Genomic DNA, 15,684 nt, shown 5'->3' with positions numbered 1-15,684 from the left:
TGCAGCGTTGTAAACACATTTTTTAACACATGGTGTTTGTGGTCCCGGAAATTTGTTACAGATTGTATATCTGAAGGTTTTATGCATGGCCCTCCTGCTGGCCCTTCTAAGTAGAAATCCTACCAAAAATAAAAATCAATCGCCCTTTTGTAGATGCTGTGCAGAAAGTTAGGACTGAAAAGCACAAGTATTTTCATAGTCCTTGCCAGAGAGAACCCAGGCTGGGACACTGATTTGGGGGAATTTCTGGCTACGTTAGAGCTAAAGCTTTCCTTTGACAGTTTGCGTTTTTCTGTTGTCACCAAAATATTAATCCCATGGCAAGACCAATATCGCTCATGTTGGTGGCCTCTCCATTAACTGGCTCAAACAAAATTATTTAATCTGTTGACTTCTACTAAAAGGAAACCTGCCATCACTTTAATCAGCCAGTGATAGGTCTCACCACTGTAGTTCATGTGATTCAGATAAATAGTAACTATTAAAAAAAAGGGGGCTCCTTCAGTTAAGAAGTTTTTAAAATCTGCCACCAAAGTGACTTCTAAGCTCATTCTGTGCCTTCATCGGGATTCTTAACTCATCTCAGTTACCAGCCACCTTTTATTTTTCTTTTTTTTTTTTTACCTTGAGAAAAGTGAACAGAGAATTCCGTGATGGTACCTGTATTCGTTTCTTAGGGCTGCAGTAACATAGGCCTACCCACTGGGCAGGAATCTGTTCTCTCACAGCTCTGGAGGCCATAAAACCAGTCAGCGTGTCGGCAGGGCCGTGCTCTCTGAGAGAGAATGATTCAAGGGGAGAATCTGCTTCCTGCCTCTCTCTTAGTGTCTGGTGATGCTGGAAGTCCTTGGCTTGTAGATAAATCACTCCAGTCCCTGCCTCTGTATGCGTGTGGCTTTTCCCCTGTGTGTCACTGTGTCCAAATCTTCCTCTTCTAGGAGCACCGATTATTGGATTTAGGGCCCACGCCATCCAGCGTGACCTCATCTTAACTTGATTACGCCCAAAGACCCTGTTTCACAGATCCCAAGGGTTAGGACTTCAACATATCTTTCGGGGGGGGACCCAGTTCTACCCCCAGCAGCGCCCATATCGGGAAAGGATGATGGCTGTGACCCTTTTTGTGGTTGTGTCGACATAAACCGAACCCTTTTGAAAAGACCATGTGTGTTTTATTTATTCCCTGGGGTCCTTGCCATGGGACAAAAATCAAAATATTCAGAATAGCATGAGGATTGGCCAGAGGCCACTTGGAAATGGTCTGTGAATTACACCTGGTCCTATAGCAAAACAGAATATATTTCTTCATAGAAATGGGATGGTTTCACAACTAAGGCCAATTGCTAAAATTTTATTAGCTTAGCTGGGGAATTCTGTTTCGCGACAAACTGCTAAAAAAGTGGATCCATTCCTTCCCCCGTTGGCTTTCTGGCTTATTAGGCTTTTGATAAGGGTAATCAGGTGTTGTGGAAGGGGCAGAACAGGAGGTGGGACCCCAGAGAGGCCCAGGAAGCCTAAGGGCCAGAGGTCACTGGGGCCGGAAGAGCGTGTGCCTTTGCTGATAGTCATTCTGGGTTCTCACGTCCTCTGACAGCACTGGCCCCGAGATCTCTCCGACCACATCTCAGCTCTCCTCCCTCCCTCGCTCCTTATTTTCTGGCCACACCACCCTCGTGGGTCCTGATCCACACCAGCCCTTCCTGCCTCTGCCTGGAGGCCTCTGCTGCTCCTGCCTTCGGCTCATCTCTCTTCATCCAGCTTAATGCCACCTCTGCTCCGATGCCCACGATGGCCTCTTCTTTTCCCGTATAGCTCTTAACCACAATTTGCAACAGTAGATTTGCACGTGTATTTCTTTAGCGCGTCTCCATAGGCCACGAGCTCTGTGAGGACAGAGGCCACACACGTGTAATCCCTCACAACACACGTAACTCTCAGACAGAGCCGGGCACGTAACACAGGGGCGTGTGTTAGATGAACAAAGAACTCAGTGAAAGAATGCACGAACGAGTGAGTGAATACTCAGCATTTAAGGGTGATTTCGGACGATGACAGGTGCTCATGGACAGCAGGACAGCTGGCCTTCAATAAATAATAAATCGAGGAACCAAGTGGGTTTGGTTTTGTTTTTAGCCAAAGTAGCCTCATGCGGAGGGAAAAAAATGAACGTGTTCAGTTTAGAACAGTGGCTCTCAACCGGGACCCTGTCACATTATCATGCCTGGGGGTGTGGATGCGACTGGCGTCAAGTGGGTCAAGGTCAGGGTTGCTGCTCAGCATTCTACGAGGCAGACAGCCCTCGCCACCCAGAACTGTCCAGCCCAGAATGTCAGTAGTGGCCAGGCTGAGAAATCCTGGTTTTGAAAAAAAGCGAATTCAAGTGATGAAGCATTACAGGCAAAAAGAGAAAGGGGCTGAAGGTGTGTTCTCACATGTTTCTGTGTTTTGGAGGAGACAGAAGGATGGCTCTGGTAAAGTGAGCACTTAGCTCACCTGGAGTCAAGAACGTTCAACTTGGGCTTCCCTGGTGGCGCAGTGGTTGAGAATCCGCCTGCCGATGCAGGGGACACGGGTTCGTGCCCCGGTCCGGGAGGATCCCACGTGCCGCGGAGTGGCTGGGCCCGTGAGCCGTGGCCGCTGCGCCTGCGCGTCCGGAGCCTGTGCTCCGCAACGGGAGAGGCCGCAACGGTGAGAGGCCCGCGTACCGCAAAAAAAAAAAAAAAAAAAAAAAAAAATGTTCAACTTGATGGAACTTGTTAATCAAAACTGAGGAGAATCGTCTTCACGGCAGCTGTTAGAGGCGTACTGGCTAAAGAGACTGAAAAGCCATTTTTGAATGCCCATAACTTCTCCACGAGAACGTTAAAAAGAAACGGAAGTTCACGCATCTTTCTGAGGCTAACATGAGGGTGAGGGAGAAAATTTCATCAAACGAAATTTCAAGTACCTGGATGATGAGAGCCACGAAGCAAAAAAAAAAGAAAATTGTTTTAACGTCAACGAGCATTAAATTTTCTGGGGAAAAACTAACAGAAGGAAGGAAGTATCCATCTTCTGTATTCGCTGGGATGGGCTGCAGGCTGCTGGGGTTTCAACCTCTCACCATCTCAGTGGTGCTACTAAACCCAGATTGACTTTCTCACTTATGCTGCCGGTCCGTCCTCACTTCTGGGGACCCAGGTGAGCGGAGGTCCCAACACAAAGGAATGCAGCCTCAGAGGGACAGGGAGTCGCTGCCCGGCCCCTACACACTCGGCCCGGAAATGACACATGCGTTTGTGCTCGTGTCATTGACTAAAGCAGATCACGCAGCCACAACGAGCTTCAGCGGATGGGGAAGTGCCCGGAAGGGAAGGCAATGCACGTAGCGCCTACATCTACCAGGTAAACCAGGTAAACTCCCAGGACGTTTAATCGGACAAGTGAGGCGGAGTTCTAACCCAGGGCACGTGGAAATGACCTAAGCATACGTATGTCCTGAAAAGGTAACGTTCCCTCTAACCCCCCAATTGCACAGCTTCCCACAACTGGACGTGTGAGAAGAGAGCTGTATCTCCAGAACCTGGTGCTGGGCCAGCTCCTCCGTAGTTGAATTTCTTCCTCGGGTTAGGGAGGCGTTGGAAACGACGTGACCGGGCTGGGCAAGGTACGGGCAGCGGCACCCGAGAACTGGTTCCAGCTCCCTGGGGACAGGACGCCCGAAGTCTCAGCAGGTGGGGAGTCGGGGCGGCAGGAGGTCACAGCGGAAGGTAGGTTCGCTTCTTCGCCAGATTTAGAATCACATTCATTCAGGAAACAAGACCGAGACATGGTCTTATTATACCTGCCAAGTGTTGGGTATATGCGGTCATTTGAGAAAGAGCATCCTTCGTGCCTTCTCTGGAATAAGACAATGGCTGAGGTCGTTGCTGCAGATTCAGAACTTGACGTTGGGAAAGACTAGATGCACACATTTCTGTACTCCGTGCGCAGACTGAAGTTTTGTTTTGTTTTTTTTAATTGAAATATAGTTGATTTACAATGTTGTGTTAGTTACAGGTGTACAGCAAAGTGATTCCGTTATATGTGTGTGTGTGTGTGTGTGTATGTGTATATTCTTTTTCAGATTCTCTTCCATTATAGGTTATTATAAGATACTGAGTAGAGTTCCCTGTCCAGTGGGTCCTTGTTGGTTATTTTATATATAGTAGTGTGTACACTGTACACGTTAATCCCAAACTCCTAATTTATTCCCCCCCCCCTTCCCCTTTGGTAACCATAAGTTTGTTTTCTATGTCTGAGAGTCTATTTCTGTTTCGTAAATAAGTTTATTTGTATCATTTTCATAGATTCCACATACAAGTGATATCATATGATATCTGTCTTTCTCTGTCTGGCTGACTTCACTTAGTATGATCATCTCTAGGTCCATCCATGTTGCTGCAAATGGCATTATTTCATTCTTTTTTTGGCTGCGTGCCATTCCATCGTGTTTATATACCACATCTCCTTTATCCATACTCATCTGTCGATTCTTGGGGAAAAAAATACCTTGCAGTGGGAGATAGTTGGCAAGTGATTCAGCCCATGGGAACTTGAAGGAAGGCTGCTCACTGTGGGGTCCTCTGGGGAGAGGTGCCCAGGGAGCCAGCCCCCCTACGATGGGGTCTCCGACCTGAGCAGTCTGCTATGAGAGTCACAGGACCCATGCAGCCATGGGCACCTGAAACGTGGCCGGTCCAGACTGAGACACACCATCAGCGAACAACAGCACTGGATTTCTAAGGCTCAGTGTGAACAAGAGACGGTTGTTATGAGCTGAATTGTGTCCACCAGAAATTCACGTGTTGATGCCCTCACCTGAGTCCCTCGGAAAGTGACTATTTGGAGATAGGGCCTGATCCAATATGACTGAACTCCATATAAGAAGAGGAGATTAGGACAAAGACACACACTGAGCAGGGACTAGGTGAGGACACAGGGTGGGAATTTGTCTCACAAGCCAAGGAGAGAGGCCTCAGAGGAAAGCATCCTTCTGACAACTCAGCCTTGGCTTCTCACCTCCAGAACTGTAAGGAAATAAATTTGTTTAAGGCGTCCAATCTTTGGAACTTTGTTATGGCAGCCTGTCAAACATCTCATTAATTTTGTGTTATTGATTACATTTGAAAGAATACTTCAGATATAGTAAATATTACTAAAATTAATCACTTTTTTAAAAGAGTTTGCTCAGTTTTAAAGCTTTTTGCTTTTTTAAAATAAATTTATTTATTTTTGGTGCTGCGCACGGGGGCTACTCTTCGTGGCGGTGCGCGGGCTTCTCACTGCGGTGGCTTCTCTTGTTGCGGAGCACGGGCTCTAGGTGTGTGGGCTTCAGTAGTTGTGGCACGTGGGCTTATTAGTTGCTCTGCCGGTATGTGGGATCCTCCCAGACCAGGGATCGAACCCGAGTCCCCTGCGTTGGCAGGCGGATTCGTAACCACCGTGCCACCAGGTCCCTAATTCCACTTTTTAAAATGTGGCTACTAGAAAAATTGTACATGTATCTTGACTGAGTGCTGCTCTGAGCCAGAGACTTTGCTTTTCTTTTTTTTTTTTTTTTTTTTTTTTTTTTTTTTTTTTTTTATTTTTATTTTTTTTTTTTTATTTTTTGCGGTACGCGGGCCTCTCACTGTTGTGGCCTCTCCCATTGCGGAGCACAGGCTCCGGATGCGCAGGCTCAGCGGCCATGGCTCACGGGCCCAGCCGCTCCGCGGCATGTGGGATCTTCCCGCACCGGGGCACGAACCCGCGTCCCCTGCATCGGCAGGTGGACTCTCAACCACTGCGCCACCAGGGAAGCCCTGACTTTGCTTTTCTTGAGAACAGTATCTGCTATAGCACATCCATCCACAGGCTGCTGGTAAATCGAAGCTTTACTGCATGTCCTTTGGAGTCATCAGAGGCCGCGGCATTGCTTACACGCTTGTTGGGATATATTCCTTACACTAAATGAATATTTTGCAAAACTGAAATAAGTCTAAGAGAATTAGGAAATGGGAACCAAAGCCAGGAGCTAATAGAATGTGTGTCAGGATGACAAGGGGAAGCACGGTCACAGGCACCGAAATTGGATTTTTTTTCTTGTGACCCAGTGTCATTTCGGTAACTGGAAATAAGTGTCCAGAGTGTGGTTGTTCTTAGCATTAGGGAGGGATGGGCATGTGAGGGGCTCTTTTATAAACAGAAGATCCTCTGAATGAAATACAGACAAGGCACTGGTAGGGGGGAAGGAAAGAGTAGAAACAGAGGCAGGTATGAAGATAAACCATAAGAAATCAGGAAGAAGCAACATAGCTTTGTTGGAGCAGGATGGAGTTTTCTGGTACTTATGTTTTTTTGTTGTTTTTTTTTTTTTTTTTTTTTGCGGTATGCGGGCCTCTCACTGTTGTGGCCTCTCCCGTTGCGGAGCACAGGCTCCGGATGCACAGGCTCAGCGGCCATGGCTCACGGGCCCAGCCGCTGCACGGCATGTGGGATCTTTCCGGACCGGGGCTCGAACCCGTGTCCCATGCATTGGCAGGCGGATTCTCAACCACTGCGCCACCAGGGAAGCCCTGTATTTTATTTTTAAAATTTACAGTTATGCCTCTCAGTTGTTTTCCTCTGTGCTTTGACCGAAGTCTATTATAATCTTATTATTAGTTTCCCAAGCTCTTCAGGATGAGTCAGGTTTCCTCTCTGTGATTTGTGTGTCCAAATGCCTTCGGGGATGAGTGTCACCAACCGACTAGCTCTAAGGTCTGCACCTTCTCGGCCGGGTTCTCCCTGGGGCACTGCTGAACAGTGTCGGTCTCTGAACAGAAGTCGGCTCACCCCGCGTGTTTTCCTCGTGAGCTCTCAGCCTCCCTGGACTCCCAGTCCAAGATGCATCACCCACATCCATCCGTGCCATTCGGCTCCCCGGGCCACCATTCTGGGCTCTGGCAGAGGGGCCGTGGCATCATAGCTTGAATCGCCCCAAGAGTGCCCAAACCTCAGCGTCCCCCAACCTCCTCTACAGGCAGATCCAGGCTTCTACCTGGCAGGTGAGGCCCCTTACAGCAGGGCTCTGCCCATGTATCTTACCCTCTCGTCACCCACAGTGTCTTGCCTCTTTCTGAACATGCGTTTTGATTCCCAGTCCCGGGACCTTCTGTGGTCTCCCCCAGATGGGGAACGGCCCCTTCTCACCTGCCGTCTCTTGTGGTGACTCCTTCCCACCTCCTACGCATGCTTTCGTGCTGTCTCCACCTTGGAGCCTTTCCTGCTCCCCATGCAGAGAGAGTGCTGTCTCTGGGCTCTCCCTGCCCTGGCCAGGAGGTTATTTCTAGGTATCCTGTATCCCCTCCTTTGAGTGTCTCACACTTTAATGGTCCCCTGAGTCCCCTGGGCATCTTGTTAAAATGCAGATTCTGGGAACTTCCTTGGCGGTCCAGTGGTTAAGACTCTGCACTTCCACTACGGGGCCGCAGGTTTGATCTCTGGTCGGGGAGCTAAGATCCCACGTGCTGCACGGTTTGTCCACAGGGAAAAAAAAATGCAGATTCTGATTCACTAGGTCTTGGGAGGGGCCTGAGGCTCTGATTTTTTCTAAGCAGCTCCCAGTAATGGCAGTGCAGCTGGGCCAGGGTCCACCCCTGGGTCACCAGGTCCTGCCTTGACTGGAGCTCCTTGGGGACAGGACAGGCTGTGTCTGACACCTGTTTGTCCCTCTTCGGGAGCCCTGTGCTGCACACAGACCGGGTATTCAGTCACTTTTGTTAAGTAGACTATTTTTTTTAATAGCAGTTTTCAGGTTCACAGCAAAACTGAGCAGCAAATGGGGAGAGTTCCCATGCACCGCTGTGTGGGGCGCGGCAAAGCGTTGCCGCAAAGCAGGATAGAAAAAGCTGCATCATCCATCCTGTAGCCAGTGCGCATGCGTTGGAATATGCTAACAAGGTTTTGGAGCAGTAACCAATCCGAAGGTGACGCGTGGCCATGCCTCCGACATGAACCAGTCAGAGACTTGCACGGTACCCCGAATCTTATATAGGCAGCTGCCGTTAAGGCTGCGGCGTCTTCCTTCCATCTTTCCATAACCAAGCTGTACTCCAATGAAGTGTGATACGAGAAGAATCTAGCGTGTGGTGGCTGTTATTCTGCTGGTCAGACGCAGCTCGCCGTACCGCTGCCATCTTGGTTTTCATCTGCTGCCTCCCTGATCCCGTGAGACCAGTGTGTTCCACCCGACTGGTCGCCCGTCAACCTCACAGTTCTGCGTAGGAAAACGCCATCGCTGTTATGTGCTCTGCAGCCACTTCAGTCTTGGAACCAATGAAGGCATTTCATCAGAAAAGAAAAAAAAAAGTTTTCTGTTCATGACACTTGCAGAAGTGGGCCTTCCTGGAACCGAAAGGTTCAGAAAGAAAAGGTGATCATCTCAAGAGAATGCAGCTGAGATCATCTGATAAAAAGAGGAGGTGGGAAGAGCGTGCTCCATGGTGGAAGGAAACGAACCAGGCCAAGGATGCTGTAAAACGGACTACGGGTTTCAAATCAGAAAGTAAAGCGGAGCGTTGCTCGGGTGCTTTTCCATTTGGGACTGTGGTAAACCTCATCTGCCTGCTGCCTGTCTAAGAATGGAGCCAGGCTAGGGCGTTCAATCACACAAGTTAAAGCGATTCTTCGACTGAGAGCATCTAAGGCTCGATCGTATTGAATCTGTTTTCTCTCTGGCACGGAAATGTTTTCCAAGGTATTCACACGGGAAATATGAGCGACCCACACTCTGTAGAGCCCTAGCCGACTCAAAGTAGATGCCAACCTCCTTAATGCAGAATCCTTTAAAACATTCCGGGGCGAGGGGGGTGGAGAGGGGAATGTATGTTTATAGAAAATCAGATAACGAACACAACGGTGTAACCTCTGGGTGAGTTGGATAAGATATTCAAGACATATTTCTTTTAAAAACAATTACTTTTGATAGGTTAAAGCATCTCATCTGTCATTTAGGATAAAAACAGATTAAGCAGTGAATTAGAAGCCCTAAGATTCTAGGCAGCTAAGAGAGTGGTGTTATTAGCTTGTGGAAAACTAAAGAAAAATCAATCGAGTGAATGAGAACTACAACTAAAAGTAATGATTTCTTTGAAATGGAAATGCACTAAGGGAGGAACTGGTCACTGGAGCTTAAAAGAAACATTCCAAGTGGAGAAGCTCCCTCTTCCGAGGAATGTGAGCTTAGGCTCTGGCAAAGGACCTGAGCTAGCTGGGGCAACAGATGAAGATATTCAAAGGATGCAAAGCTTCAGCGGGATGAAGGAGACAGGTAGCAGTTCTTGGGAAGAGAAGTGTGTGGTTCTAGGAAGAGCATCTCAGCCACTTTCTCTCTTCCCTGGCTGCTGGACCTAACTCTGACATCTTTTTCTACTCTGGGCTTATTTTTAAGATGTCTTTCAAAGTATTAAAATGCAATTTCAGAATAGCTTTTTCTCATCAAAAATAGCAGCTGGTTTCATTAGGTAGCAGCTGTGTAAAGAGTATTTTAAGTCTATTGGGTGATTGAGTAATAAGTAAGGGCCTTGATAGTGTGGTTCTACTAAGAAAAGGCAAAGACTGGCAGGCAGGTGAGGGTTCAGTGCCAAGGGTATGCCACGTATGGGACCTGGCTCCCTGTGTTCTCAGTGAGAGCCTGGAGTTAGGGACTAGCTTAGCATCCTTTAAAACCCATTCCAGGAGGAGGGGGTGTGGGGCAGCTGGAAGTGCTGGCACATGGTCACTGTTATGGGCTGAATGTTTGCATCCCTCCAAAATTCGTATGTTAAAACCCTAACCACCGTGTGATGATATTTGGAAGTGAGGCTTTGGGAAGGTAATTATGTTTATATTGGGTCATGATTAGGGTGGGGGCCCCCCATGATGGGATTAGTGCCCTTATAAGAAGAGGAAGGGAAAGATCTCTCCTAAGGCCATGTGGGCACCCAGTAAGAAGGTGCCTGTCTACGAGTCAGGAGGAGAACGCTTACCAAGAACTGAATCTGCCTACACCTTGATCTTGGACTTCCCAGCCTCCAGAACTGTGAGAAGGAAATACCTGTTGTGTGGGATTTTGTTATAGCACTTCCAGCTAAGTCATCGAGAGCAAGAACTTCAGAAAAAGACCAAGCTGGGCCGACTACACCGCACTGTGTGCCTTTGGGCAGGTAACTTACCTGTCTGACCCCCAGCTTCCTTACCTGCCAAACACGTGTAATGACGCCATGCCCACCTGACAAAGCGGAGGCCTTTCACAAGACAATGCAGGTGGCATCTCGCTGGAAGTAGAATAAGCTTTGTGGTCACTGCCCTAACCGTGCTACCACCTTGTGGGGATGGCTCCAGTGGAGAAGTGAGCGATTCATGTCTGGGAACCCAGTATGGAGGGTGGTGTGACACTTTCCTGATTCTGAGTCAACAACCTTCATTTCTGTTAGAGAACCATTGTTGAGCAGGTCCTGGGCTCCATAGGGTCCAGAGGTTTTGATAATGCTCAGGCCCTGCCCTCAAGGGGCTTACATTCCCTGAGGAGGAATGACAAAGGAGCATTCCACTTTCGGTACATTACCCAAAGTTGTTTTAGTAGGGGGATCCTGGGTCTTGTAGGAGCACAGAGGCAGAGGGTGGGTGGCACCCAGGAAGGCTTTCTGGAGGAGATAGTTCCTGCATATTTTCCATGTTCTTCTCATGTAAACCACTGTATTTTATTTTTCCCAAGGAAAATAAGGGAAATTCAGGCCTACCACATGTATCAATAAATTAATCCACATGTGTCAAAAGTTTATCAGTATTTTAATAAATGTTACCTGATTGGGAAACCCACTTTTAAACCATTACCATAGAAAATTCTCCCTTTCAAAATGATGGCAGATTTTACAATCCTGACAGTATCTGCAAACATAACACGAACTTCTTGCAAGCCTTAATTTTGAGTTGAAATAGATCCTTGTCTTTCTGACCACTGACACATAGAGCTTATTAAATGGGATAATTTGGGAAAGTGGCAAAATCAGGCCTGTGGTTTCTACGCAAACGCTCCTCTCAACCTCGCCGCGTGGTTTCCTTTCTGAGCTCCATGGCTGCTCCGACAGATGGCCGTCAGCGGCCAGCAGCAGGCGAGGTAGGACTGGCCGCCCGACTGCTCCGACCAGGGGGCAGTGGCCAGCATGACTGATGAGCCAGTAGCTGACCAGTTTGGTCAACTGATGCCTGAGCCAAAGGCCATAAGCCTCTAGAAAATATCTGTATTTTTCCAATGCTTTCAGATCAAGCGCATGTATTTCCAGCTTGTTCATGAACGGTTGTGTTGAGGCATTACTCTTTGACCGCACGATTCAGGTGTGAGTTTCTCTTTCCCTTGTTGCTTTCTTTTTCCTCACAGATGTGGGAAGAGGCCATCGCCCTGGGCAAGGAACTGGCTGAACAGTATGAAAACGAGATATTTGATTATGAACAACTTAGCGAATTGCTGGTAGGTCTTTCTTTCTCTTTAAATGAACAGGCAATCTCAGCTTGTTCTGGAATTTTTCGTTTCCTTTGAACGTCGGGATTCTCCTTCATTTTGTCCAGGAGGACACTTGATTTATTTGCTGGTTGATTCTGGCCCACGAGTATTCACTTTTTATTCCCCAGTGAGCTTTTGTAACCAAACTCTAAGACGCCTCTGAACGATTTATTTGTGAACAACTGCTGAGTCTAGGTGTACGTTGGTCTTGATGGCCCAAAGGTCTCCAGGAGTCTCCACTCGTTTAAAACTGTGAGCCTGTCCACAAGAGGGGGACGGATGGAGGCTAGCCCAGACCTTTCTCCTGCCACAGAAGGTATTGGTCTCTAACTACTGCTTTCTCTGCTGTATCATTTTTGTATTCAGCAGATCGACTTATGATGTTGTGATGTGTATCATGAATGTGGAACAGAATTCTGCACTTTTAAATTCTCTTGTAATGTATCCCATTATCTGACTGATACCTTTTTCTAAAAAAAATCCTAAAGATCAGACATTTAATCAGAAGAAAAACCATCTCTCTGGCACCTCTTTGGTTATTAAAACACCTATAAATCACAACTGGTTGCTGAATTTGGCTTTTTGGTCAAATTCCCCTGCTGAATGTTGGAGGATGAGTGAGGAGTACTGTCAAAGCTTCGTGGTGAGGTTAAATTCAATGCCTGCATCAGCACCACTCCCCCACCCTCCCCCCCCACCCGCTAGAACTGCCAAAGCTGGAAGAATCCAGATGCATGGATGTACAACTACTCCATTCAGACCTGAAATGCATTTCCTTTCTTCCTTTCAGAAAAAACAGGCTCAATTTTATGAAAACATCGTCAAGGTGATAAGACCCAAGCCTGACTATTTTGCCGTCGGTTACTACGGACAAGGATTCCCCACGTTCCTGCGGGTAACTTTGGATTCTGTTTTGATTGGGTCAGGATTGCTCCCTGGGCAGCGAGCCTCTTCCCTTTCCGAGGAAGAATTTGGACTTTGCACCCAAAGTCCGACTCTTTGTATTATTTTAACAGCTCTGTGCTTGACTTAGGGTGCCAGAGAGGGGCTGATCATATTTTTTGATTGCATATAAACTTTCCTTCTCATTTTTCCCAAATAGAACTCCTGTACAGAGATTTATGTATATTTTTTGTGGTTGGGGACTTCCCTGGTGGTCCAGTGGTGAGGACTCCGCACTTTCACTGCCAGGGGCCCAGGTTCAATCCCTAGTCAGGGAACTAGGATCCCACAAGCTGCATGGCACGGCCAAAAAAAAAAAAAAAAAAAATTCTGTAAGATATATATGCATAACGTAAAATTTACCGTCTTTACCCTCTTTAGGTGTATCGTTCAGTGGCATTAAGTTTATTTAGTTTGTTGTGCAACCATTCCCACCATCCATCTCCAGATCTTTTTCATCTTCCCGAACTAGAACTCTTATCCCATTAAACAATAATTCCCCCTTCTCCCCTCCCCCCAGACCCTGGCCACCACGCTTCTACTTTCTGTCTCAAAATTTGCCTGTTCTAGGGACCTCATTTAAGTGGAATCATATAAAACGTGTCCTTGTGTGTCTGGCTCACTTCCCTGAGCATCATGTCTGCAAGGCTTATGCCCGTGGTAGCATATGTATCAGAACTTCACAGTCCATTGTACTGAGGTACCGCATTTTGTTTATCCATCCGTCCTTTGATAGACTTTGGGTTGTTTTGCCTATTATGAATAGCACTGCTATGAACATGAGTATTTTTAATTATATGAGAAACTGGAAATGGATTCCCAGTGCTGGAAACTCAGAATCATACTCCATTTCTGAGACAGGCATGTGCTCTTTGACACATGATGGAAGAAATACTGTGATCACCAGCCAAGTCACCCAATAATCATGAGGCCAGAAGTTGCGTAAATAAATGCTGCCTAGCCTACTAGTAGAATTGTTAAAGTTTCTCCCAAACTCTTTCTTGGATGCCATTGACCATGATTTCCTGTCGTTTCTTATGACCTTTTTTTTTAAAATGTCACCTGGTTTTCTCTTATCCTGGGAGACCATGCGTGATCCTTCTGGTTTTAGAGAAGCAGGAGCTCTCTGCCTAGGGCACACCTGTCTGGGGCACTTAGATCCGGTGGGAGATTTCTATAGCCCCAGAGATGTGTTCCTTTGGCCTTGGTGTTTCTTATCCCACGGGAGGCCCTGATAGTCTAAGACATCCCTGGCACCAGCAGGAAGGACTTACGTGGCGAGGACCTGTCATTCTGTATAGGGACGTCAGCAAGTGGCCCTCGCGGGGCTGACCAGCTCCAGAAGGTGACTTGTTAGTTGATAGGCTCACGCAGGGTCCTGGCTGGGTGCCTGCGCCATCTGGCCTGTCCCTGTCACTGCTGGTCAGTCTCTCCTTAACACCGTCACCTTCATCATATGCAGCTGTGGCATCTAAGATAGTGGTTAGGGAGGATTTTGAAATTAACTTGAAGTTAAAAAACCCATCCAAAGGGGATAATGAGCCTGGAGTTGAAGTCACCTAATGTTGCTCAAGGCTTGAATTAATGTATGTGAATCTGTACATATGCCTCCGTGTGTGTGTGTGTGCGTCCCTAAGAAAGACTGAGAGGGAGGGACAGGCCCTAAATCACAGCTGACCTGTGCTGTGCTGGGTGTAGAGTGTGTGTGTGACCCTCCTTGGACAGTGCTGTAATTTAAGGCCACTACGCCTCTGTGCTGGTGTCCTGAGGTGGCAGCAGGGCGGGGTGAGCATTTTGCAGCCCCCAAGCCAACTGATGCCACGGTTGTCCTGGGAGGTCACACGAGATCCGTGCTCCAGGGACCGTGCTGGGTCACCTGCCCGTCACAAGGACAAAATGCAGAGTCCGAATAACGAGTTTAACGGGCTTGATTAATATGGAACTGACTTGCCCCCCACCCCCGAATAGTTCTGTGGGGCTATAGCAATACATTCATATGCTTCACAGATTACCTGTCAGGGCTCCATCTGACAATGACATTAGCAGTTACAAAAAAGTGGGTGGGATGTTTGTCTACTTCATTCAGTGCTGGGAGCACAGCCTCTGAGAACTGACTTGCTGTCCCCTCTGCTTTGTTTTAAGAATTGATCGCATTGGGGTTTTTTGCATTTATATGAATATTTATGATTCTTACAAGGAATAAATATCTTTAACTATATGTACGTTTCCCTCCTGTTTTCAGGCTTGAATGGACCACTTCAAAATGCAAAGTAATTGACACTTCTAGAAAATGTTATTAGTGTGTTCATCTATAACTCACTAGTGTTTTTCTATTAAAGCTTTTATATAAGTTTTCATTATTATGTCTTCCTTCTAGTGTAAAGCATAATAAATGCATGCTGGTTTCATAGTAGCCTGTTATACATTAAATCACCCTGAATTTCTGAAATGTTTGGCTTTTTAAAGCCCTAAAAGATGCCCGTACTGTGTATTTATATTTCTAGTTAAGACTACATATGACTTTGGTATCTGCTTCAGATTATTTTTTTAAAGAAAGAGCACATTTTTCTCCTGTAATGGGTACTTTAAGGCATACCTAAGCACAAAGTGAAAACAACATATTCAGTTTTTAAATTCTTCCTTCTTTAGTGATTTACAAGAGCTCAGAATAACTTTGGACTAGGGAAGGGGATAAATGGAATGCCACAGGGGCTCTGTTCTTTTTTGTTTTTGTTTTTTGTGGTACGCGGGCCTCTCACTGTCGTGGCCTCTCCCGTTGCGGAGCACAGGCTCCGGACGCGCAGGCGCAGCGGCCACGGCTCACGGGCCCAGCCGCTCCGCGGCACGTGGGATCCTCCCGGACCGGGGCACGAACCCGCGTCCCCTGCATCGGCAGGCGGACTCCCAACCACTGCGCCACCAGGGAAGCCCAGGGGCTCTGTTTCTGTGAAAATTCATTAATTAGACAAATTTTAATTTGGCTTGGAGCTGAGTCTCCAGGACACATCTGTTTGTGTATCTTCTCTTCCCCTTCCTCCTTCTCCCCACCTCTCCCCCTCTTGCACTGTGGCATCCGTCCAGGGTCAGGGCAGATAACAGGGCTGCCCCTAACTCATGAGCGGCTGGCCTGGACCCTCTTGCCCGGGGTCCCTGATGAGACAGCAACCAAGTTCAAGGAGAGGCACGGGCCCCCAGCCTCCTGTTCTGCGGGTTCCGTGGGT

The 15,684-nt window shown here is 47.5% G+C and overlaps 1 protein-coding gene across 2 annotated transcripts in view; it reads left to right on the top strand.

The window, feature by feature from the left end:
* Positions 1 to 15,684, top strand: part of DOCK1 (dedicator of cytokinesis 1) — a 504,544-nt gene that overhangs the window by 442,621 nt on the left and 46,239 nt on the right. For both annotated transcript variants that reach the window (XM_067024326.1, XM_059053852.2), the window contains exons 39-40: positions 11,399 to 11,488; positions 12,312 to 12,416. In XM_067024326.1, the coding sequence (XP_066880427.1) occupies positions 11,399 to 11,488; positions 12,312 to 12,416 (195 nt within the window). The remainder of the gene's footprint in view (positions 1 to 11,398; positions 11,489 to 12,311; positions 12,417 to 15,684) is intronic.

The sequence above is a fragment of the Kogia breviceps genome, chromosome 2 (assembly GCF_026419965.1).
Source record: "Kogia breviceps isolate mKogBre1 chromosome 2, mKogBre1 haplotype 1, whole genome shotgun sequence".
Lineage (NCBI taxonomy): Eukaryota > Metazoa > Chordata > Mammalia > Artiodactyla > Physeteridae > Kogia > Kogia breviceps.
The sequence above is the reverse complement of the archived record's forward strand: the minus strand, read 5'-3'. Positions and strand labels throughout refer to the sequence as shown.